The sequence below is a fragment of the Triticum dicoccoides genome, chromosome 5B (genome assembly GCF_002162155.2).
Source record: "Triticum dicoccoides isolate Atlit2015 ecotype Zavitan chromosome 5B, WEW_v2.0, whole genome shotgun sequence".
Lineage (NCBI taxonomy): Eukaryota > Viridiplantae > Streptophyta > Magnoliopsida > Poales > Poaceae > Triticum > Triticum dicoccoides.
The window spans coordinates 355,011,009-355,034,479 of NC_041389.1; the positions used below are offsets into that span (position 1 = coordinate 355,011,009).

Consider the following 23,471-nt stretch of genomic DNA (forward strand, 5'->3'; position numbering starts at 1 on the left):
GAAAAGCTAGAACTGTTGAGAGAAAAGTTATTCTCTCATGCACGGGAGGTACCGTGTATGCATGCGCCGTTGATTCAATTGAAGATCTGAATGCATGCATGCAAGCCTCTCTCGTATACGTGTAGTAGTATATTTGCTATTCCCTGCATTAATATAGCTCAGTATAATGTCAGTCATCAATGCACTTTATGCCATACCATTCAATCTTTTCATCAACCGAACAGGAAAAGTCTTTGTAACTTGTAAGCACTGTTGATGAATTAATTTTTGGGATGTAAAGTTCTCTGTACTCTGTCAGTTGCCTTAGCAATAGGGTGGCATACTAAAATGAGCTTGAACGAAGATGTTACTTGTAATAATAATTAAACTTTGTATGAATTGCTAATAATTAATAATGGATGAACTATTTTTGAATGCAGACATGCATTGCAGGCTTCAGACTGAAGGGGTGTTTTCTGTATTTAAGAGGACTTGCCTTTTCTTTCAGGACATGATATCATGTGCATTTCGTTCAAAAGCTTTTCTGCTGTGCACTTGAAATAGATGGACGAGATTTGCACACAGAGCTATTCTATGGTGGGTGATGGGAAGAGGAAGAAGGCCTCTCTGGCAGCAATGGTGGAATAATGGTTCTGCACACAAAGCGTGCTGGACGGGCAGAAGGGGATGACATTTACGTTCTTGAGCTCAAAACAGTGTCTTATATGTTCCCTATTAATGCGTATCTGACTAGGTTGGTGAAGTATTGTACAGAACACTGCCAAAAGAAAGCTTTAAAATAGTATAGGCTCAAATCCAGGCGGGCATCTCCGCGCGACAACGAACGGCTGAACCATGCACGGGAGGTCCCGTGCACGGTAGAAAATCCAGTCTCGAATTGACCGATTATTTGAAAAGGTGGCGTTCTTACTTGGGTCAGAAAAGAGTTGCATGAACTCAAGAAGCGATTGGGCCAAACTTGGGAGGGTGAAGTAGTGATCCATACGAAATTTAGATGCAATTCGACAGGAGAAAAGAATATGATGATTATTATTCCCTTCTCCTCATCACAAGTTCACCACAATCAAATGCTGATTCTTCTTCTTCATTACAGATCGGCTAATAAGCCACAAAATTACTCTCTCTCTCTCTTTCAGAGTTCAGGCAATCAGACTCACTCTTATTCTACTACAGTACGTAGTACGTGCTCCGGCCTACATGCATGGCATCAGTCGTCCCACTTGAAGGCGACGGGGCTCCTGACCCGGTGCTTTCTGTTCTCCCAGGCGATGTGGCCGAACTCCCACGTGCCGGCCGGCCTCGCCTTCGCCCCCGCCTCGCTGCTGAACGGCACGCTGTAGCTCCTCTTCTCCTTCGGCCACCTGAACTCCAGCGTCGCCGGCGTCACGGTCACCTTCACCCCGTCGGGCGCCGCGACCGTCACGTTGTACCTCTCGGGGCGCGCCGACACCAAGGTCACCGTCCGCGTCAGCGTGCGGATGCGGCTGCGGCCGTCGAACACCACCACGAACGACGGGTGGTTCAGGTTGGCCACGCCGCCGGGGATCGTCCTCTCGCACTTGCTTAGCTCCGGCACGAACTGCCGCATCTGCTCCACCGTGTAGTTGAGTGTGCAGAGGAAGTCGACGTAGTCCTGCGTGCCGGCGTCGTACACCAGGCCCGGGTCCATGGCGAGCCGCGGGAGCACGAACCCGGCACCGGCCGCCAGCGGCGTCGCGCCCATGACGGCGGCGCCGACGGCACTGCCGCTGTCCACGATATCCCTGCCGCCCTTGTCGAGCGGGCCGGCGGTCGTTACCAGCGCCGAACGGATCATGGCCGGCGTCCAGTCGCCGTGCCGCTTCTTGATCAGGGCCGCCACGCCGGCCACGTGCGGGCACGCCATCGACGTCCCCGAGAGGATGTTGTACTCCACTCTCCGCGGGTCCATGACGGAGCCAGATGGCGAGGCGGCACCAGACCAGGCGGCAAGGAATGTTCACTCCTGGCGCGATGACGTCCGGCTTGAGGATCTCGGGGACAATCGGGTTGGGGCCCCGCGAGGAGAAGCCCGCCACCATCGGCGCCCGGTTCTCGCCGGTGACCGTGACGCAGGTGAAGTTGAAGGACGCCACCGGGTACGCTACGGACGACATGTAATCGGCCAGCTTCTTGCCGCCGGTGGAGCTGAGCTGGAGACCGGGAAGGTTGAAGGGTTGGGCCTTCACCGCGTCCCCGAACCGTGTCCTACTATCGGCGGAAATCATCCCGGCTCCGCCGGCTCTCTCCACGTCAAAGCCGGCCCAAGCTCCTTCACCCTTGGAGCACACCACGACCTTGCCCATGACCCTGTCGGGCGTCAGGTCGCCGTACTTGCCGCAGTCGCTGCTCACTAGCGGGATCGTGCCCGCGCCCTGGGAGAACGGGATGTTGTACAGGGACTGCCCGGTGAGCACCACCCCGTTGCCGAGCCTGAGTGTCGCCGGGAACACCCGGTCCGTGGTGGCGGCGCCGACGGTGGTCATCCACGGGGCCACGTTGGTTATACTTGACGCTGTCGGGCCGTCGTTGCCGCCCGCCATGACGACGAAGACGCCTCTGCGCTCAGCGCCGAACGTGGCGACGGCGACGAGGTCGTCGTAGAAGGCTTCCACGGGGCCTCCGAGGGACATGGAGATGAGGTCCACGCCGTCGCTCACCGCGGCATCGATCGCCGCGGTAATGGCCGACAAGGAGCATCCGCCCCGGGTGCACGCCTTGTACATGGCGATCCTTGCCCTGCGAGCCACGCCGCTCGCTCTCCCGCCCGCGAACTTGAAGAGATCCGTGCTCGCCCGCCCAGGGGACCTCGGAGCCTGCAGCCGTTGACGACACATGCGTTCCGTGCCCATCGATGTCCCTCGGACTCGAATCGGTGAGGCCACCGGCATCTAGCCCGTCTTCTGTGAGGAAGGACTTGGCGCCGACGAGCTTGTTGTTGCACAAGCTGGCGTTGAATCCCGGGGCGTTCACGCACTTGCCCCTCCAGGTGGACCTGACGGGGCTGAGCCCGGCGTCGCTGAAGCTGGCGCGCTCCGGCCAGATGCCGGTGTCGACGAAGCCGATGATGACGCCGTCGCCGAACTCGGCGTCTGGCCACGCGCCGAAGTCGTCGTGGAGGCCCATGAACCACGGCGACCTCGTGGTCTGGATGTGGTACAGCCTGTCCTTGTACACGCGGAACACGCCGGGGACGGTGGCCATGCGCTGGGCCTCGCCGTTGGTGAGACGAGCCGCAAAACCGTGCATGACGGTGCCGTAGGTGTACTGGATGCGGTTGGAGTTCTTGCCCAGCATGGACGCGTACCAGCGCTGGAGGGTGTCGAACTTGGACGGCTTGGCGAGGTGGTTGGTGAGGACGATGTAGGTGCTCGAGCTGGAAGGACTAAACCTTAGCTGCTTGTGCTTCTTGGGCTTCGGGGTGACGGAGGAGTGTGTGGACTGGACAAGGAGGAGAAGTAGCAGGGAGCAGCGCAAGAGGATGGAGATCATGGAAGCCATTGTTGGATCGTGTGTGGAGTCGAGTGGTGGAGGAATGCATGCGAGTGGTGGGTTTTATAGAGCTTGAGTAGCCCAGCGTGACGCTACCGGACAAGGCATGCATGCGTGTTCAGATCAGCAAGAAAATGCATCGCCAAGAGATAATATTTGCATCATCAATTTTCTATCTATTTTTGATTTGAAGCTTGCATTACCATGTTTACCCTAAATATATCATCATGCGTGCATGGCGGCTCAGCTACAACTATTGGATGGTACTAGATGTGGATTTCTTCCGGACTAAACCTTAGCTAGTGGAAGCTAAATGCAGCCTCGAAACAAGAATTATTGAGTTTTGTTTTGCCAGGCAACAATGGTTGATTGATTTTTTATACACAAGTATTCGTGATGAAACGGCCTTCCAAGCCAAACAAGGAAGGATTGAAACGGCCTCCACTCTGCCCTTTTTTCTTTTCCTGAAACCTCAACTTGCCTTGTCTCCATGGAGTTGCACTAATTAAATACACAGAGCATGCAAGAGCACAGGCTTTCTGTTAACATTCTAGCTTTGTACACCGAGGGGCGAAACCAACTGCCTAATCTGTCACGCAATCGCGTATGCTGGCAGGCAAGGCTGTTCCACTACAAATCGAAACAAAGCAAACGTGTAAATAAGATGTTCAGATGGGTAATTTTAGAACTAAATACAAGTACAAGCTACATTTACAGTTTCAAAGGTCTTGGAAGCCGATTTACAGAGTTATGTACGACCATTAGCAGGTTCTACTTTCGATTTATACTTTTGATTCGCCATCTAAGTTTTATCCAGGCTATACAGTAAAAGTGAATCGATCACATCTCTGAATTTGTTTCCACACAACATGTACAGTGCAAGTGCTACCAGCAAGAGTTACGCAAGAAGACGCTGCAGTGCAGTAGAGGTCTTCAGAAACTCAGGATAACCATGACTCCATGGTATAAAGTATAAACTACTGCGGCCGAAAGCAGCCTACAGACGGCTGGCCCTAGCCCCAAACTGAGTCTCCCGTAACTAAATAGCCAGATGCAAATTCATGATTCTCGCTGATCTTGCTACTTCCTGAGTTCCCGTCACACAAAATAAAGCTCTCATGGTACTGCAAGGGTATCAAATTCCATTTGTCATGATGATGCATCAGCGCCAAGTAACATACTCCCTCCGTCCTGAAATACTTGTCGGAGGAATGAATGTATCTAGACGTATTTTAGTTCTAAGATACATTCATTTTTATTCATTTCTCCGACAAGTATTTTTGGACGGAGGGAGTACATTACCTTGACAGCTAAAACATATTCCATGCTGATTACCTGTTACCCGTGACTCTGAGCAAGGGAAAGTGCGAAAAGATAGAACATGTAGACAAGTTCAGTTGCATATCTACACGAGGGCTATGAAATGCTGGCAGCAAGGCATACAGTTATCAGCAGCTAAATTTTACCATGATGTTGTACTAAATTTACTCTTTTAAAAGAACAAACTGTCATATGTGCATTGCTAGCTCCAATTGTGATTGACAAGCCATTAGGCATGCATAAAGTGTGCACTATCCTTGGTAAATACTCCCTCCGTCCCAAAATAAGTGTCTCAACCTTAGTACAACTTTATACTAAAGTTAGTACAAAGTTGAGACACTTATTTTAGGACGGAGGGAAGTAAGAGTTCCGGCACCAGACAATATTCAATGCATTGCCCCAGCCAAGAAGTAAAAAAAAATAACAAAAACTCGGCCATCTAGTCTCATAGAATTCCTGAGTTGAGAAAGAAAAGGGATACATTAAAATGCAAATACTAGATAACACGATAGATATCAATATATCATCAAGCTGCAGACATAGGCAATAGGATATCATCAAGCTGCAGACATAGGCAATAGCATTAGCAGGTGCCTGAAAAACAAAATTCGTGATGAAACGGCCTTCCAAACGAAACCCGAAAAGAATGAAACGGCCTCCACTCTACCTTGTCTTTTCCTAAAACCAACTTGCCTTGTCTCCTTCGACTTGCACTAATTAAACACACATCACATGCATGCGCGCTGGCTATCAGTTAACATTCTAGCTTTGTGCTATGAGGGATGAAACCAACTGCCTAATCTGCCAGAAATAGCACATGATAGCAGGCAAGGTTTTGTTCCTGTTTTCAGTCCCTAATCTGGAAACCAGATGGTGAAATCAATCATGCAAAACAAAGCCCTAAGTAAACACCACACTGTATTTGTAACAATGTGATTAAGCTACATTTACAGGAACAAGGTGATGAATTTATACAGCTACGTATGAGGTATGACTATTAGTAGGTTTCAACTTCTGTGCTACTTCTAATTTATACTCAAAATCTTGCCGAGTACCCTTCTGCCTTCTATGTTGGCCCTCTAACATTTATCCAGACTATATATTACTCCCTCCGTAAAGTTTTAGTGATCTAAACGCTCTTATATTTCTTTACAGAGGGAGTATAAGGGAACCAATCGATCATGTCTGTCTGAATTTGTTTTCCCACGTGGCAGGTTGTTAATAGCTCCATGGAACATGTACATGAGTGATGATCTGCAGTGCAAGTTCTACCAGCAAGAATTAGTACTCAAGAAGACGCTCTGCCTCCACTAGAGGTCTTCGCGGGATTCTCCCTCATCTTTGGTGCTTCCTGCCATGCAAAAATAGAACTCTCATTATACTGCAACAAGAGTACCAAATTCTCATGATGATGATGAACACTAAGATGGGACTTCAGAATATACAAAGGCATTAAGGCATGCCACATGATTATTAATGAGCCACACATAAAAGCACGACCGTTTGGATCTTCTTCTACTAAATTGCCTTCCATTGCCGATACTACTGACCTGCGGTCAAGGGAAAAACTGGACATAAGAATGATAAAAAGTAAACAACCAGCTTCTGACATGATTATGCATCATATGCAAATGTAGACAAATTCAATTGTAAATCTTCAAGAGGTCCATGAAATGCTCATAATCACAACAAGACATATAGGGAATGGATATATATGTCAAAGAGCTGTACAAACCTACACAGTTGACAAGTACAGATTACATATACTTCTACCGAAACTGCCTTGCGTACGATACTTTTTCCATACGATTTTGTACGACAAGACACAGGCCCGTTTCCAACGTTTGGGCCCACTACACCAGAACAGTCTGCTCGTACGCAAAATCGTATGAAGTTTGATCGTACATATAGCAGCGCTCTACTTCTACACAAGTTTATAGAGGTGATATACTCTATTAATAACTCTTTAAAATTGAATCAAAGTTAAGAGCATACCGTAATAAATGTATTGGCAGCTCCTATTGTGACTGACGGGGCATAAATGATGAAGTTGTAAAAAAACAATCGTAACACCCGGCAATATCCAAAGCATTGCTCCAGCGGAGGCATAATGGTCAACTCAACCATCTAGTCTCCTATAAACAGTGTAGAATTCCATTGAGCTGGTTCCTTCAAGGAAACAAACCCTCATTGAGTTGAGGAAGAAAATAGTAATTTAAACTTAGATACTCAGACATGTAACAGGAGATACTATCAAGCTGCAGAGATAGACAATGGCAGGTGCCTGAAAAACAAAATGAGCATTCATGAAAATTCAGTTTTATGGAATGTAGCAAGAAATTATCTAATTTTATCAACTGTGTCAATGAACCACAGATGTCAATTACAAGCAGAAAATATCACTTACTAGTAACCCTTTCAGCATTCAGATTATATAGAGACTGAACATTTAAGTGCCTGGTTAGACTCCAAGTATAGTGGTCACAAAGAACATAAAGAAAATCTCTTAATGTTTCAGTAATCTCACCGCGAATGCGACTCGCTGAGCCTACATTACAAACTTCAATTGTTTCTCACCCAAGGAGAAACGACAAGTTGTCCTATGTACTATGGCACATACACCATTGGAAGATTCTGAAATCTTGAACTTTTTTAGGTGCATAATTTAATAACTTCTTGAACTGAAACTGTAGGGGAGGTCTCAACAGTAAATTTTATTAAGGGTCGACAAGATCCTGAAATCATGAAGTTTTTAGGTGCACATTTCGTAACTTTTTTCAACTGAAACGGCAGTAGAGGCCCTGACCGTAAATTTTATAATTTGGTAACTCTGCTAAAAACTCATCAATTCCATGCGAGAGTGAGACAGATTCAGAATGCATCTTGATAGCATGCTTAGTGTCATCTCCTAAACGGCCATAGTATACAAGCCCAAATGCTCCTTCTCCAATGAAACTTTAGAACTTATTCATAAACTTCTCCAGGTCAAAGTGGTGTGAACCGGAAATTCGTATTATTTTGCAGGTGGTTCGCATGAAAATTTTCTGACCTTTTCCACTCTGGGAGGATCTTGTGTAGAAACTGGTGGCACAAATGTCAGATATTTAGCATAAATTATTCTAAAAATATATATATAGCATAAATAGCAAGACAGTAAAACCTTAATAATCAATAATACATGTTATAACAATGTATAAGAGCACACACATTATTAAGTTTTATTTTCTGTCTCCAGATCGAATATGAAAGCACAAGTACAGTCACCACCAGCACAGAAACCACAACTGAAATAAATACAACAGATGGACTAATGGTTTCATTGCACATGTATTGATCAGATTCATACCTGAAATTATGTAATACAACCAGTTCAGAGTATTTGGTGCGGAGAATAATCATGAATATGTACATGCGTAAAGATCACAGAAAAGAAACATTCCACAGTTTTGCCTTTTAAAAACCATTCCACATTTCAGTGTGTATCAATAGAAAAAAAATGCCAACAAGAAAATACAAACCTGGAAACAAGATATCCTATTACAGAGGGAGTCTGCAGATGAACCATGGGGACGATCGCCTGGCAAATTTCTGTTGAAAGTAACATGCATCTTAGACATCTAGTAAGTTTTCTGGTTTGGTAACAATTACAAACTAATCTATCCACTTGGAAGAGAACAAGGTACCCTCACACTTTAGTTGTTGAAAAAAAAATGAAATGTTTTCGCAACCAGTGGGACACCTAGACACTAATCTCCTCTACATTAAGTAGCTTGCACCGTAATTCATGGCATCACGTGGCACAGTCAAAATGCTGAGTCGTAGAGAGGTAAACATGGATCAAGAAGGATCCTACCCTTGATTTTGATGAATGCAAGTTTGAAACGCACTTGTCAAATGAAGTCTTCCTGTGCGGGTATAGATGTAGTTGGTGGTTTTCACTCATAAATAAATACAGGTGAAGGGGGATCTTCAGTCACATCACACTGAAATTTTATATATAGCAAATAAAATTACAGAAGGCAGAGCAGATCAATCGATTATGTTCCCCATAAAAACAGTGTTTCAGTCGCTGAATGCAACTATGCAGGTTGTGGTTCCTCAGGCCAATCCATAATATTACTAAAACAATGTTTAAAGGAGCCTCAACATTCCAGATTATGCATTGCAATTTAATCAGATCCAGTTCATACGCAAACGTGCCAGAATTTTGGCTAGTTGCATCCATAATAACATCTCAAAGCTCAAGCACAGTCATCAGAAAATGACACGTTAAATAGAGAATATTTACATTCACAGATGATACTACAGTTGGTTTCCAGGAATCCGGCATACCTGGTGTGATGGAACCTGCTCTTCAGCTACACAACCTCAAGCGTCATTTCATCAAACACCCTGAGCGCAGGGGGTGGCTAAGGCAATGTATGTCGATCAGCTATGGTGCATCAGTTGGGCGCCTGCTGCTCAAGGCGCACTAAGCCGCCGGCCAAAATGGCTCGCCGCCCGTTTGCTACCTCGGCAGTGCTTTCGCCACTTTGGTGAGCCAAGAGTCCTCCCGGCGACGTGGCGAGGGGTCAGGTCCAGCGCCCACCCGATTGCCAGCCTGTCAATCCGTAGAGCGTCGGGGTTGCGCCCGACACTCGGCTTCTGGATGCACCCGACATGGATCAAGGAGGATCCTACCCTTGATTTTGATGAATGCAAGTTCGAGATGCACACGCTCAAAGTCAAATGAAGTCTTGGGAATGAATTACAGAAAACCACCGAATTAATGTCTAGGGTTGCAGCAGTTTACAAACTTGGGTCAGAAACCACTTATTCTTGGCCTAATCTTTTGCAGAAAACATTGATTGATCGTTTAGACCATTTTAATGACAATTATGACATATGGGTTTCACATTTGATGACTGGTCTTTTAAAAAACTCCCCCCAAAATACAATTCTCCCTCCCTTACCCCAATCCAGAGAGAACATGAGGACATGGCGAAGTGCCCGAGAGAGAGGAAGAGGTGCGCCCTCGATGCCGACGGGGTCCAACCGCCGCAAGTCCTCGCCGTCGTGGTCGGCGGGATACAGGACCTGCACCGGAGCAAGCAGCAGCAGCGCCGCGCAAGTAGCATCACTGAGCGCATGACCCAACCCCCATTGTCATGGCCCCTCATCGCCGGCGACCTCGACCCCTCGGCTCCTGGTGACCGGCGTTGCCGCCCCGTCGTCGACGGCGACCCCATCCATCTGCGGTCATGATACATACATGATGTCGTCGATTGTTGATGCTACTGAAGGCGAACCCTTTAAGGGGTTGAGCACTGAGTTATTTACTAGAATGGTTGATTATGTTCAGAATTGTTCAACAAAGGCTCAAAAAGAAGAAGAAAAGGATCGGAGTTTATTTCGTGAGTTATGAAAATTGTCAGAAAACGTCCAGGTTTTGGACGACCGAATCATGAATAGTTTTTATGATTTTTCATCGAGGAAATCTACCAGCGATGGAGGGTTGATCATCACATCGGCGCCTACGTGCTGATCCAATAGGATATTTATCTTTATTCATGCATCGTCATGCACAGGTGGAGAATTATTATTGAAGGTTGCGAGGAGGAACTCGAGAGACGAACTGTTAATCAAGAGTGGCCGTGAAAGATCGAGCCACCTACATGCACGACTTAACTTCTCGCTACTTTGTGCGGCATCAAGTGGTATTTAGAGCTAAGGTTGGTCAAGGCGATCAAGTGGCAATGTCGTGTGAGGAGCTGGGCATCAATGTATTGAGCAAGAATAATTGAGGTGCTAAGCATATTAAAAAGTTTAGCAACTAAAGCCATCAATGCATAGATGCTTAACTTGTTATAGATAAGCTCGCTTCACTTAATGATTTAGAACTTAAGCTATTGCATGCATTAATGAACTTCCTTTATTTAAGTATTTTTCCTAGATTCACACGCTTAGGCCTCATCCAATGCATTGATGCTTAGATGAGGTGCTAACGGCATTAAAAGTCTTATCAAGTAATCACTCAAATGCATAGGTGCATAGATTTTGTAGCTAAACTTCGCTCACTTAATTGTTTAAGGCCTTCTTTGGTTCATAGGATAGGAATAGTATAGGAATAGAAAAATCATAGGAAGTGAGATGACATGCATCTCAAATCCTATAGATAAAGAGATGTCATTTGATGCATAGGACAAAATTTTTTTTCATTGTCTTAGCCAATGTTTTTTCCCTTTGAAATGTGAAGGATTAATTCCTATCCTAGGAATAGTAACCCTTTCTACAGACCAAAGGGATCCAAAGGAATTTTTCCTACAAAGTTCCTATCCTTTGCAATTCCTACAATATTCCTATGAACCAAAGGAGGCCTAACACTTAAACTTTTTCATGCATTGGTTGGTAGCCATTTTGCATAGGTTCACACGCTTAGCGTCATTTCCTCCTAGGGTCATCATAATGCTCTCTCTCCTCTTTAATTGCTCTGTCACATTATTTTTTGCCTATGTGGATCCCTTACCACCAGTTCACCTTAGAGCACAGGGAAGGGCTTACCATTGTTTCTGTCTGGGGTCACTAAACTATCTCTCTCCTCCTAATTACCTTGCCACATCATATTTTTTCCTGCCTGGCAGGCTTAATGCTCTCTCTCCTCTTTAATTGCTCTGCCACATCATTTTTTTGTCTATGTGGCACCCTTACCATCAATACATGATACATCCATTTTGCATCATGTTTTTATGTTGATAATTATTGCATTATGGGTTGTTATTACACTTTAAGATACCGTTCTTATGCCTTTTCTCTCTTATTTTACAAGGTTTACATGAAGAGGGAGAATGCTAGTAGCTGGAATTCTGGACTGGAAAGGAGCAAATCTGAGATACCTATTCTGCACAACTCCAAATGTCCTGAAACTTTACGGAGAATTGTTTTCGAATATATAAAAAATATTAGGCGAAGAGACTATAGAAGGGAACCCACCAGGTGGCCACAAGCCTAGAGGGCGCGCCCTACCCCCTAGGGCGTGCCCCTTGAGTTTGTGGGCCCCCTGGCCAGCCTCCAGTGCCCATCTTCTGCTATATAGAGGGTTTTGACCTAGAAAAAATCATAAGGAAGCTTTCGAGACGAAGCGTCACCATCTCGAGGTGGAACCTAGGTAGAAGCAATCTAGGGCTTCGGCGGAGCTATTCTGCCGGGAAAACTTCCCTCCGGGAGGGGGAAATCAAAGCCATCGTCATCACCAACGATCCTCTCATCGAGGGAGGGTCAATCTTCATCAACATCTTCACTAGCACCATCTCCTCTCAAACCCTAGTTCATCTCTTGTATTCAATCTTTGTCTCAAAACCTCAGATTGGTACATGTGGGTTGCTAGTAGTGTTGATTACTCCTTGTAGCTGATGCTAGTTGGTTTATTTGGTGGAATGTCATATGTTCAGATCCTTAATGATATTTATTACCCCTCTGATCTTGAACATGAACATGCTTTGTGAGTAGTTATGTTTGTTCCTGAGGACATGGGAGAAGTCTTGTTATAAGTAATCATGTGAATTTGGTATTCCTTCGATATTTTGATGAGATGTATGTTGTCTTTCCTCTAGTGGTGTTATGTGAACGTCGACTACATGACACTTCACCATGATTTGGGCCTAGGGGAAGGCATTGGGAAGTAATAAGTAGATGATGGGTTGCTAGAGTGACAGAAATTTAAACCCTAGTTTATGCATTGCTTCGTAAGGGGCTGATTTGGATCCACATGTTTCATGCCATGGTTAGATTTATCTTAATTCTTCTTCTGTAGTTGTGGATGCTTGTGAGAGGGGTTAATCATAAGTGGGATGCTTGTCCAACTAAGGACTGCACCCAAGCACCGGTCCACCCACATATCAAATTATCAAAGTAACAAACGTGAATCATATGAGCATGATGAAAACTAACTTGACGATAATTCCCATGTGTCCTCGGGAGCGTTTTGCTTTATATAAGAGTTCGTCCAGGCTTACCCTTTGCTACAAAAATGATTCGGTCACCTTGTTGCACTTTTGTTACATTTGTTACTTGTTACCCGTTACAAATTATCTTGCTACAAAACTATCTGTTACCGATAATTTCAGTGCCTGCAGAAAATACATTGCTGAAAACCGCTTGTCATTTCCTTCTGCTCCTCGTTGGGTTCGACACTCTTACTTATCAAAAGGACTACGATTGATCTCCTATACTTGTGGGTCATCAAGACTCTTTTTTGGCGCCGTTGTCGGGGAGTGAAGCGCCTTTGGTGAGTGGAATTTGGTAAGGAAACATTTATGTTACTGCTGAAATTTACAGTCACTTGTCACTATGGAAAATAAACCTTTGAGGGGTTCGTTCGGGGTATCTTCACCTCGACCGGAAGAACAAAGAGTTGCTCCTCAACCTACTGCACCTACTGAAAATATTTATTATGAAATTCCTTGGGTATGATACAGAAACTGCTAGCCAATCCTTATGCAGGAGATGGATGATACATCTCCAACGTATCTATAATTTTTTATTGTTCCATGCTATTATATTATCCATTTTTGGATGTTTAATGGGCTTTACTATATACTTTTATATTATTTTTGGGACTAACCTATTAACTGGAGGCCCAGTCCAAATTGTTTTTTTTGCTTATTTCAGTGTTTTGCAGAAAAGGAATATCAAACGGAGTCCAAATGGAATGAAACCTTCAGGAGAGTTATTTTTGGAACAAACGCAATCCAGGAGACTTGGAGTAGATGTCAGGGAAGCAACGAGGTGGCCACGAGGGTCCAGGGCGCGCCCTACCCCCCTGGGCGTGCCTCCCACCCTCGTGGGCCCCTCGTGGCTCCCCTCACTGACTTCTTTCGCCTATATATACTCATATACCATGAAAACATCGGGGAGCACCATAGATCGGGAGTTCCGCCGCCGCAAGCCTCTGTAGCCACCAAAAACCTCTCGGGAGCCCGTTCCGGCACCTTGCCGGAGGGGGAATCCATCACCAGTGGCCATCTTCATCATCCCGGCGCTCTCCATGACGAGGAGGGAGTAGTTCACCCTCGGGGCTGAGGGTATGTACCAGTAGCTATGTGTTTGATCTCTCTCTCTCTCATGTTCTTGATTTGGCACCATGTAATACCCGGATAATTAAGCTACAGTAATCCCCTTATAATGGTGACATGTCACCACGATTACTATTCTTAAACTCGCGTTGGTTCGAAACCGGTTCAAATTCAAATCTAAAATAAAGTAGAAAATAAAAGTTTTCAGATGTCAAAACTAAAATGTTCACAATATTCTATAGATTATCCTGATCATTGTCATGTTGGAACCAACATCTTTTGGATTCCCACGGTGCCCCTGGAAATTTTATTTAGTGGACCAACAGCCAATTATTTGAGCTTTTCTATTTCTAAAAATGGTTGAACACTCCCAAATGCTTTGAAACTTTTTGTACCAACCCAGGTTATTGCCTTGTATTTTTGTGCCAAGTTTTGTATTAAACAAAACTTTTTTAGTGGCTCAAAGAAAATAAACGAAAGGTAAAAACTAAATACAAAAAAAATGAAAAGAAACACCCTCCCCCACGCTGGACCAATTGGCCCAGCTAGCCAACTGGCCGGCCCAGTCGGCCAGCCCACCCCGACCGGCCCACCTCGCTCCCACCTTAACCCCCCCAATCCCCAACGGAACCCTAGCCCGATCCCCACTCCCCCACGCTTCCCTCGCCCCCCTCTGCTCCCCCATCGATCCAGATTAGGGCAACCGCCCCGACCTCGCCGTCGGGCGCTGCTCGACGGAGCCGCCTTGACGCCGGTGCCCGGTGCTGCCTCGGGTCGCCTGCCCCCTTGCTGGATGCCTCGTCCTCCTCCCCGGACCCCTCCCACTCATCTGGATCAGGGTGGGGCTCGATCTAGTGCCTCCCTGCGCCTCCCATCGTCGCCGTGCTTCACCACCACACCGACACCGCTCCACCGCCTCTCCATCGACGATCGTTGTCGAACTTCGCCGCACTGATCCCCTACAACGGGGGTGAGCAGCTCCCCTTCCTCCCTGCCCCATGTCGCCCCCCGCCTCCTCTGCTGAGCCTCGCCTCACCGTACGCCACGCTGATGCGCCGGCCAATCCCCGCAACCGCCTTGCGTCGTCCTCTCACACTCGCCAGAGACCGCCCGTGCCCACGCGCCTCCTTCCCCCGCGCTAACTCCTTGCGGCCGTGGCCGCGCCCTCGGCCGCCTCTTGCTGCTTCGCTCCCGCTGCTCACCTTGTTGCCCCACACGCGCCCCTGTCGCCCTACCCGGGCCGCTGCCTCATCCCGCAGCCCCCCACTCTGACCGTCGCCGCCCCGGCCTGGCCACGCCCCTCCCCGGCCAGCGCCGTGGCCTCGCTGGCGCCCCTGATGCACCGTGCACTCGCACAGGCGCTCGCCCGTCGCCCGCTTAGCCCCGGAGCCACTGCCAATGGGGCCCCACGCCCCTGTTTACTTACAAAATATATGTTAATAAAAATAATTAATTAATTAGTTAAACGGTTAATTAACTTAATTAATTATTCTTTATTAACCTATTGAAGTAGATTAGTTAGTTTAAAAATTGTAGTTAGTTAGATGAGTGAATGACAGGGGGGCCCACCCCCAGTTGACCAGTCAAACGTTGACTGGTAAACTGGGACCCCCTGGCCCACCAGGCACTGGACACACTTTTGTGTACCCTATGCTGGGTGCATCTAGCAATTTAGCTTTTTTCAAATTAAAATAGTTCCAAAATAATGTTTAAATCTTTGAAAAATCATAGAAATTAATCTGTAGCTTGGATGGAAAAGTTTTCTACATGAAAGTTGCTCAGAACGACGAGAAGAATCCGAATACGCAGTCCGTTCATCTGTCACATGCTCCTATCATAGCGAACATGGAACTTTCCCCTTCGTTTTGTTAGTCTGAAAATGCCAAACTTCGGGAAAGCATTCCTGGATGTTTTTCCCCTTTGCCGGTATCGCGTAGTACCGCGTTAGAACGCATCTAACTATGCATGTTATCCTGTTATGATCTTGCTTGCTATGTATTTACTGTTTCTTCCCCCTCTTCTCTCTGATAGACCCCAAGACTGATGTTGCCACTGTGATCGACTACGTCGACGACGACCCTTCTTCCCTTTCATCGGAGCTTCCAGGCAAGCCCCCACTTTGATCATCCCGATATCGCCCATTCCATTCTCTCATGCTTGCATTAGATTTTGCTACTGCAATTGATGGCTCCTATTCTGATGCATAGCCTGCTTTTGTAACCTGCTTATTGTTACTTAACTGCTTATCCTAAACTGCTTAGTATAGGTTGGTTAGCGATCCATCAGTGACCCCCACTTTGTCCTTGTTGCCCCTGCTTCATCTTCGACGACTCAATCAACATGATCGATGACCAGAGCCCGACACCTCACATCACATCACGCCCCTTTTGATGCTCGACTCTACAGAGTTACCATCGAGTGCCGAGGGTGGAACCTCATACATCACTCCTGATGAGATCTCTGTAGTGTATCTATTCGGTCGTGGTCATCGAGGGTGGTTCCTCCTTCACCATTCCTGATACGGCTCGGTCGTGCAACACCTCAAGTGTGAACCTCGAGGGTGGTTCCTCTTACGTTCACCTTGATGATTACATCGAGTGGAATCCAGCGGGGGTGATTCCTCAGGTTTTTCCCTTGATGTTTGGACACACGGTTACATTGACTTTACTAGAGACCATTGTTGAAGTCGGGTCGGCCCTGAGGGATACATGTGAGTTGATGTAAAAGTCGGGCGGGCCCGTAGAGCACCCGCGAGTTTTCCATGTGGCACGACCGGGCAGTCTGGGTCCTTGTCGTAAGTCCACGAGACGGGGCAACGGGGTCACATTATCGTGAGTCTCTGCTCGTCTCCGCGAGCCCCCAATGCACTAACAGGTTTGGGTATTTGTTCTGAGTTGGTCGCTGGCCTTTACGCACTAATAACCACATGAGAATAGTTATGGGTCTCGACGTCGCAGTATCAGCCGAAACTTTGTCAGACGTCCAGTTCAGTAGTGCGGCACAGTCGGATCATGCTGGCCATCCGACGCGGTGCTGGTATTCACCAACGACCCGGAGTGCTGCGGGCGATGGACCCAAGACCCCGGAGCGCTTAGGATGTAGACCGGCGGGGACCTCTCTGCTTAGCCTAGGTATGGTTGCGACATGTTGATCTTTCGAGGCCGGGCATTGACCCTAGAAAGGTGTGTTCGGCCAGAGTGATCAAGCGTGTTGGGTAATGTGGTGCACCCCTGTAGGGAAGATATATATTCGAATACCGTGTCCATGGTAATGGACGTTCAGACTTGTATCCGGATCTTATATAACTAGAAATGGATACTTGGGATATGTGATGGATATGTGGCTCCGAGATTGCTTTCTCGCAGGGAGTCGAGGAGGGATCTCTGGGCATTAATGTTACAACATGTTTGATAATTATAAACTGCTATTCTTTACTCTTCCACATGCTGCAAGATGCTTGGAGCTGCTTGAAGATGCTAGTCTTTGATAGGCTAGGCCTTCCCCTCTATTCTGGCATTCTGCAGTTCAGTCCATAGATACAACCCTTCAATTTGATACCAATGCATACTTAGTATAGATCTGATGCTTGTGAGTACTTTGGATGAGTACTAACGGTTGCTTTTCTACCCCCTTTTCCCCCCTTCTTTATTCTTTCCGGTTGATGCAACCAGATGGTGGATCCCTGGAGCCATATGCCACTGCCGACGGATACTGCTACATGGAGACCGCTGATGACCAGGAGTAGTTAGGAGGTCCCAGGCAGGAGGGCTTGCCTCTTCAATCGTTGCTTCTTTTGTGCTTGCCTTCTTAAGGCAGTCTTGTCTAACTTATGTCTGTTCTCAGATATTGTTGCTTCCGCTAACTCTTGTGTATCGAGCTTGTATTCAAGCCCTCAAGGCCCCTGGCTTGTAATATAAAGCTTGTATTATTTTAATTGTGTTTAGAGTTGTGTTGTGACATCTTCCCGTGAGTCCCTGATCTTGAACGTACACACTTGCATGTATTATTGAATCGGTGGGCGTCACAAGTTAGTATCAGAGCCGACTGCCTATAGGATCCCCCTTTCCAACTCTTTGGCCGAAGTTGAGTCTAGTCTTTGAAAAACTGTTTTACTAACATGGTTGTGTGGCTTACGGGCCCACGTTGCCATTGGGTGGTATTAGGATCTTTTACTCCTCGACCTTTACTTTGGGACTCTGATCTTTCTTCTATTTGGGTTAAATGATATTAACTCTAACTTTAGGATCTCGTAAATACTTTCTCCTGGAGAGCCCCTCACTCCAGATGATTGCGTGGTGCACCATAAGATTCTGAAGATACTCTTTGATGTTTTACCGAGTCCCTTGTACCCTTCGCTGTTGCGATCCCTACCACCGATAAATCCTTAGGTGTAACTACCTACATTGTCGTTCATACAGTCATTCCTCGTTGATGTTGTTATTACAATATACCCTAAATTTCTTCTTATTTGTTTCGATAATACCTTGTGCCTACTGCCTTGCAGTTCCTTGCCGCATGAATATCCCTACGGATAATTACTCTTTCTTATCGAGTATCCATTCATCCCTAGTTATCCTTATGCTTCATAATATACTTTGTGATACAATCTGAGCTTTCGATGACCTCTGCCGCCTATTGCTCTAGAAGGTCTTACCTGCCTACACTCTGGTTAATTCCATATGCCTAGCAGTACCCATTGACATCCTTTGTCATTATCATCTTGTGTTTTTGGATTTGATATGTTTGTGTCGCAATCATCAGTTGATCCTTATAGATTATCTTTCTGGATCAGACGTCTTCCCAAACATGAGATGGTTCTCGGCCGATCAGATTGACATCGATTGTGCCCTAAGTCTATTCAACTTATCCATCCTTGGTCAGAGCATTTACTTTGGATCCCTTGATTTTGGAAATCATAATTCCGTTACATTTGAGCTTTGATTTAGTTAGTTGTTTCTATAATCTGACCTCCTTGCATTCTTTCTTCTTCTGATCGAGTACCATTGCTCACATCAGATCCCTTGTGGACCACCAGATCCTTGTTGGGTTTTATCCGACAGTATCCTTCATATCCAGTAACCTGGTGAGCATTTCCTCGGATACATATTGCCTTTGGTAAATCGTATCCCCGCTCTTGCCAACCATACTCTGCTTCCGAGCTTGAGTTATTTATTCCTAAAGTTTGTGGTATATGTTCCTAATATGCCCATATGGGTTGAATCTATGTCTTCCCTAAATCCGTGTGAACCCAAAGATTATGCGGGTTAAATCTACTAGCGTTTCTTTGGATAACATTTCAACGCTACAACTTCTTCGAATGCGAGAAGTGAATGTAAAGTTGTGCATTAGAGAAGTGGGAGTCGACCTTGAACCTTTGTGTTCATGCCCATGGACCCGATGTGGAACTTATCATGGAAGCTTCTTGTTATAATAATAATCCCCTTGTGATAAGTTCATATGTTATCTATATTTGGTCCTTTGCAACCGTGGTTTCGACCATATTGTTCTTCTTTGCTCCCATTTCTCGGACAAGTTAAAGTACTTGTCTTCTTCAGATCATTTCACCTGTTCAACCTCTACTTTAATCTACCTTCAAGTATTACACTCTATAATCTCGAGAATATCACGGAACTACATAACTTCTTATGAGTTCTACATCAACTATTAATTCTCGCCGATTCCAGTTTTCCATGGGTTCTGAGTTGTTAGACACTCGAGAACACCAACGACTGATTCGGGTCTACACTTTCCTTTCCATTGTCTTGTTTAAACTTTCTTGTAACCTAACATATCTGAGCAGTGATAATTCCCTGCTTATCACTACAAAAAAATACACTTCCGTGATGATACGTGTTTGTCACAGTAGGTCACGTTTTTTGTCATGCATGTACATCCATGACAAATTTATGACAGAATCAAGATAGTCATACCTGTGCTGTCGTAGAAGTGTTCCATGACATTACCAAAATTATCATCACGGAAGTGTCCACTTCCATGACGATAAATTGCGCGTCACAGAAGTGCTTTCGTCAAGGGTGACCGACACATGGATTCCACCGTAACGGAACGCCGTTAAGCTATCGGGTCGGGTTTTGGATCCGATAACCCGTTAACAGCCCCGACCAATGGGGATTTTCCACGTGTAAAATCATCATTGGCTGGAGGAAACATGTGTCGGCTCATCGTTGGGACAGATGTCATCCACTCATTGGACAGAAGTCACCTATGATATGTCGACATGTGGCACGGCCCAACAGAGGCCCATTCCTGTGAAAAGGCCGGCCCGTTTGACTTGGTCAAAAGGTGGCAGGCCGGCCCATGGAAAGCCTGTTAACGACCTGTTCGCATATAACCCATTTACAGCCCGCTAACCCAAGGCCCGTTACGCCCTATCCGAATTAGGCCCAGTAGCGTCATCTGAGCCATCCAATATGATTCCAGCCCGTTTTCACTTCTGGCCCATGTATGGCCCATGACGTCTTTCGGCCCATATGAGGCCCTATGTAACTCTTGGCCGATTAATGGCCCGTGGTGAAACTGGCCTGTAATGAACAGTGTATCACTTTACACCCAGTAAGGGCCTGTGGTGAAACTGGCCCGTAATGAACAGTGCATCACTTTATACCCATCAACGGCCCGTTATTCCGTTGGGCCGTTTCCAGCCCATGTTATCTTTCGTCCTTCTCAGTGCCCATTTATTCTTGGGCTCATTTCCAGCATTCGTTTACTTACGGCCCGTTACTGTCATTTTCTGCTTGTGGGCCCAATTCAGCCCGTGGTTACAGTCGGCCCGTTTGTGGTCCATTAATATGTTGGGCCGTTTTCATAGCGTCATCAAATACGGCCTATTAACGATGGCCCGTTATGTTCGGCCCATGAACGGACGATTCCAACTCTATCCCGTTTACGACCATAATGCGGCCTATTATTGGCCCATGTTTGGCCAATCATACGGCCCGTATAAGGCCCATTGATGATACGGCCCATAGAAGGCCCATTGTTTCTATGACCCGTAGAAGGCCCATTGATGATACGGCCTGTAGAAGGCCCATTGTTTCTACGGCCCGTAGAAGGCCTACTGTTTCTACGGCCCGTAGAAGGCCCACTGTTTCTACGGCCTGTAGGAGGCCCAATGTCACTACAGTAAATATTAGCCCATGGTTATTGTGGCCTAGTTTTAAAAAATAGGTTATTGCAGCCACTAGCAAACCGCGGAAAAAGAACTGCACTGACTACAAGCAAACAAATAAACAAGACAACAAGGAAATAAATAAGCAAGCAACTTATGCTAGGCTATCACGGCTATTACACATATTACATCCACTGGGCATCAAAGTTGTCCACTAGTGCAAATATAGGGAACAAAGCAGCATATAAACGCCGCAGCAAAACAAGTCCAGAATTGAAACCACTTTAGAAGAGTTCAAGAAACAATATCCTGGGTACCCATAATGCTGGCAAGATGCTTAGCAATCTTATTAACTTTCTCTTGTTTGGCGCTTAAATCCTCCAGCGCTTGCTATTGCACAAGAAAGTACACATCTGAATTCTGCAGGGACTTCCTCAGCCCTTCCGCTTCTTGCCGTAGCACAGTTGACTGATGCCTTTCAGCTTGTAGCTGAGACTGAAGAAGCCGAAGTGATTTAGGCAGCGAGTTCGAAGAGCTTGTGCCAGCGGTACTGGCCAGTAACTCGAACACTACATCAACGCAGGACTATGGGGTTTTCTCACTATCTACAAGATTGTTTTTATCACCTTTCTTAGAGACCAACAGGGTTGTCTCACTATCTTGAACCTTATCTGCATTACTTTCTCTACCATTGCATAGTGGGGTGCTCTTCTCCAATATTTTGTTTGCATACTACAAGAGAAACAAGCAGACACATCACATGTTTAGCTTGTAGTATACGAAACTCATTTTGGTAAACCGGTTTAGTAGTAAGGTGGATAGATAACAGCATGAAACAAACATATATCTATGTACTATGGTCACTACATTGTCCATATCATTCTAGTTTATGCTCCCTAATCAAGATAGAGACACAATTCAACTCATATATTTTTAAGACATAGTAGCATACACGGAATATAAGTGTGAGAAACTAGACAGCATTGGCAGCACTTGTAATGTGCATCACATGAGAACATAACTGTTTATATAACTTAAACTGAAATCAACATAGAGCACGAAGTTAGAACAGCAATCCATTTAAAGAAATAGGTTTAAAACATACCTGTTGCGCCATTGGAGTTTCAATTGGATCCTTCAAATTCGAAAGTACTTGGTATGAGTAAATACAGTGATGCAACAACAAAGGAGTATGGACCATAGCTATGGAATCTGACCTGAGAACAGTTGCTCTTCTGCTTTAAACATGGAGTTTGGGTTAGCTGTGGTGGTCTTCGTGCTTTGGGCACTGCAGCAGCTTTACAAACTGCTCGTGTGGGGGTACTCTGTGGTGGACATGGTGCTTTGTCAACTATAAGTGGGTTACTATCCGCTGGGGTTGCGGTTAGATGGGTTGTAGCTGGTTCTCTGCCCAACGGTGTAAGTGTGCAATCTGAAAGAGTCTCGATTATGTGTGGTGGGGCTAGTTTGTGGGCCAGTACAACCATGGTTCTATCTGCATCGATGGGTAACACTTTCTTTTGTGAAGAACGGGTTTTTGCTCCCTTAGATACTGCCATCACCCCCTCCAATTCAAATGGCTGATAAACAAGAAAAGAAATTGAACGTACAGACATTGTATGATAGACAGATGTGGTAATTCACATATATGTTGTCTAACCAAACAGGACAGCATGACACAATTTCACCTATATGATGCCTAACTAAACAGGATATCATGACACAGTTTCAGATATATGATGGATAACTTAACATGATATAATGGCATAATTCAACATATGATGAGTACCTAAACAGGATGACATGACAAAACTATATGATGTCTTTCTAAAATAGGTTGGGATGAAATAATTCACATACATGTTGTCTAAGTATACATGATGGCATGATATAATTGACATAATTGATTCATATACTAAGCAACTGGCACTCACATGTATGATCTCTAAACTAAGCAGATATAATTCAATATTGTGCATATGATGTCTAAACTAAGCAATGCAAGACACCATATGCATCATATGAGAAATATAAGCATTGCAACTTAGAGCATACACCTCAGGTGGGATATAGGACTGGTCATTTGTCTCTGAATCCTCCTCTGAGGAGCTCCCTGTAACCATCGAGATATATGCTTCAACAGGTACCATTGCCTACTCTGAAGACCTTGTTTTCACTCCATATTTTTCCATAACCGGCTCAAATGGCTGATACACATGAAGAGTAGTTCAATATACACAGATTGTCGACAAATGGAATACGTAATGAAAAAAAAATATGGCATGAGATAATTCACATATATGATGCCTGGTTCCATGGCGGTGTATAATTCACATATATGATAACTGGCTGAAAAACATGGCATTGCATAATTCACATATCTGATATAGAAAGCAAACATGAGGCATTTACACAAGGCATGTCTAATCTAAGTAGATGGCATGGCAATGCAAGACACCATA

The 23,471-nt window shown here is 45.6% G+C and overlaps 1 protein-coding gene, 1 long non-coding RNA gene and 1 pseudogene across 2 annotated transcripts in view; 1 reads left to right on the forward strand and 2 right to left on the reverse strand.

Moving 5' to 3' along the window:
* Positions 1–1,009: 1,009 nt before the first annotated feature.
* LOC119305502 lies at positions 1,010–3,531 on the reverse strand (annotated as a pseudogene).
* Positions 3,532–5,735: 2,204 nt separating this feature from the next.
* Positions 5,736–9,548, reverse strand: LOC119305503. The gene is made up of 6 exons (XR_005148687.1): positions 9,163–9,548; positions 8,349–8,418; positions 7,880–7,911; positions 6,826–6,992; positions 6,276–6,380; positions 5,736–6,181 (listed from the first exon to the last, which is right to left on the reverse strand). It is a non-coding gene; the product is annotated as an uncharacterized LOC119305503 (long non-coding RNA).
* Positions 9,549–9,807: 259 nt separating this feature from the next.
* LOC119309516 overlaps positions 9,808–23,471 on the forward strand; it is a 93,894-nt gene continuing 80,230 nt past the window's right edge. The window contains exons 1-2 of the mRNA XM_037585505.1: positions 9,808–10,067; positions 10,172–10,223. Coding sequence (XP_037441402.1) covers positions 9,808–10,067; positions 10,172–10,223 — 312 coding nt within the window. The remainder of the gene's footprint in view (positions 10,068–10,171; positions 10,224–23,471) is intronic.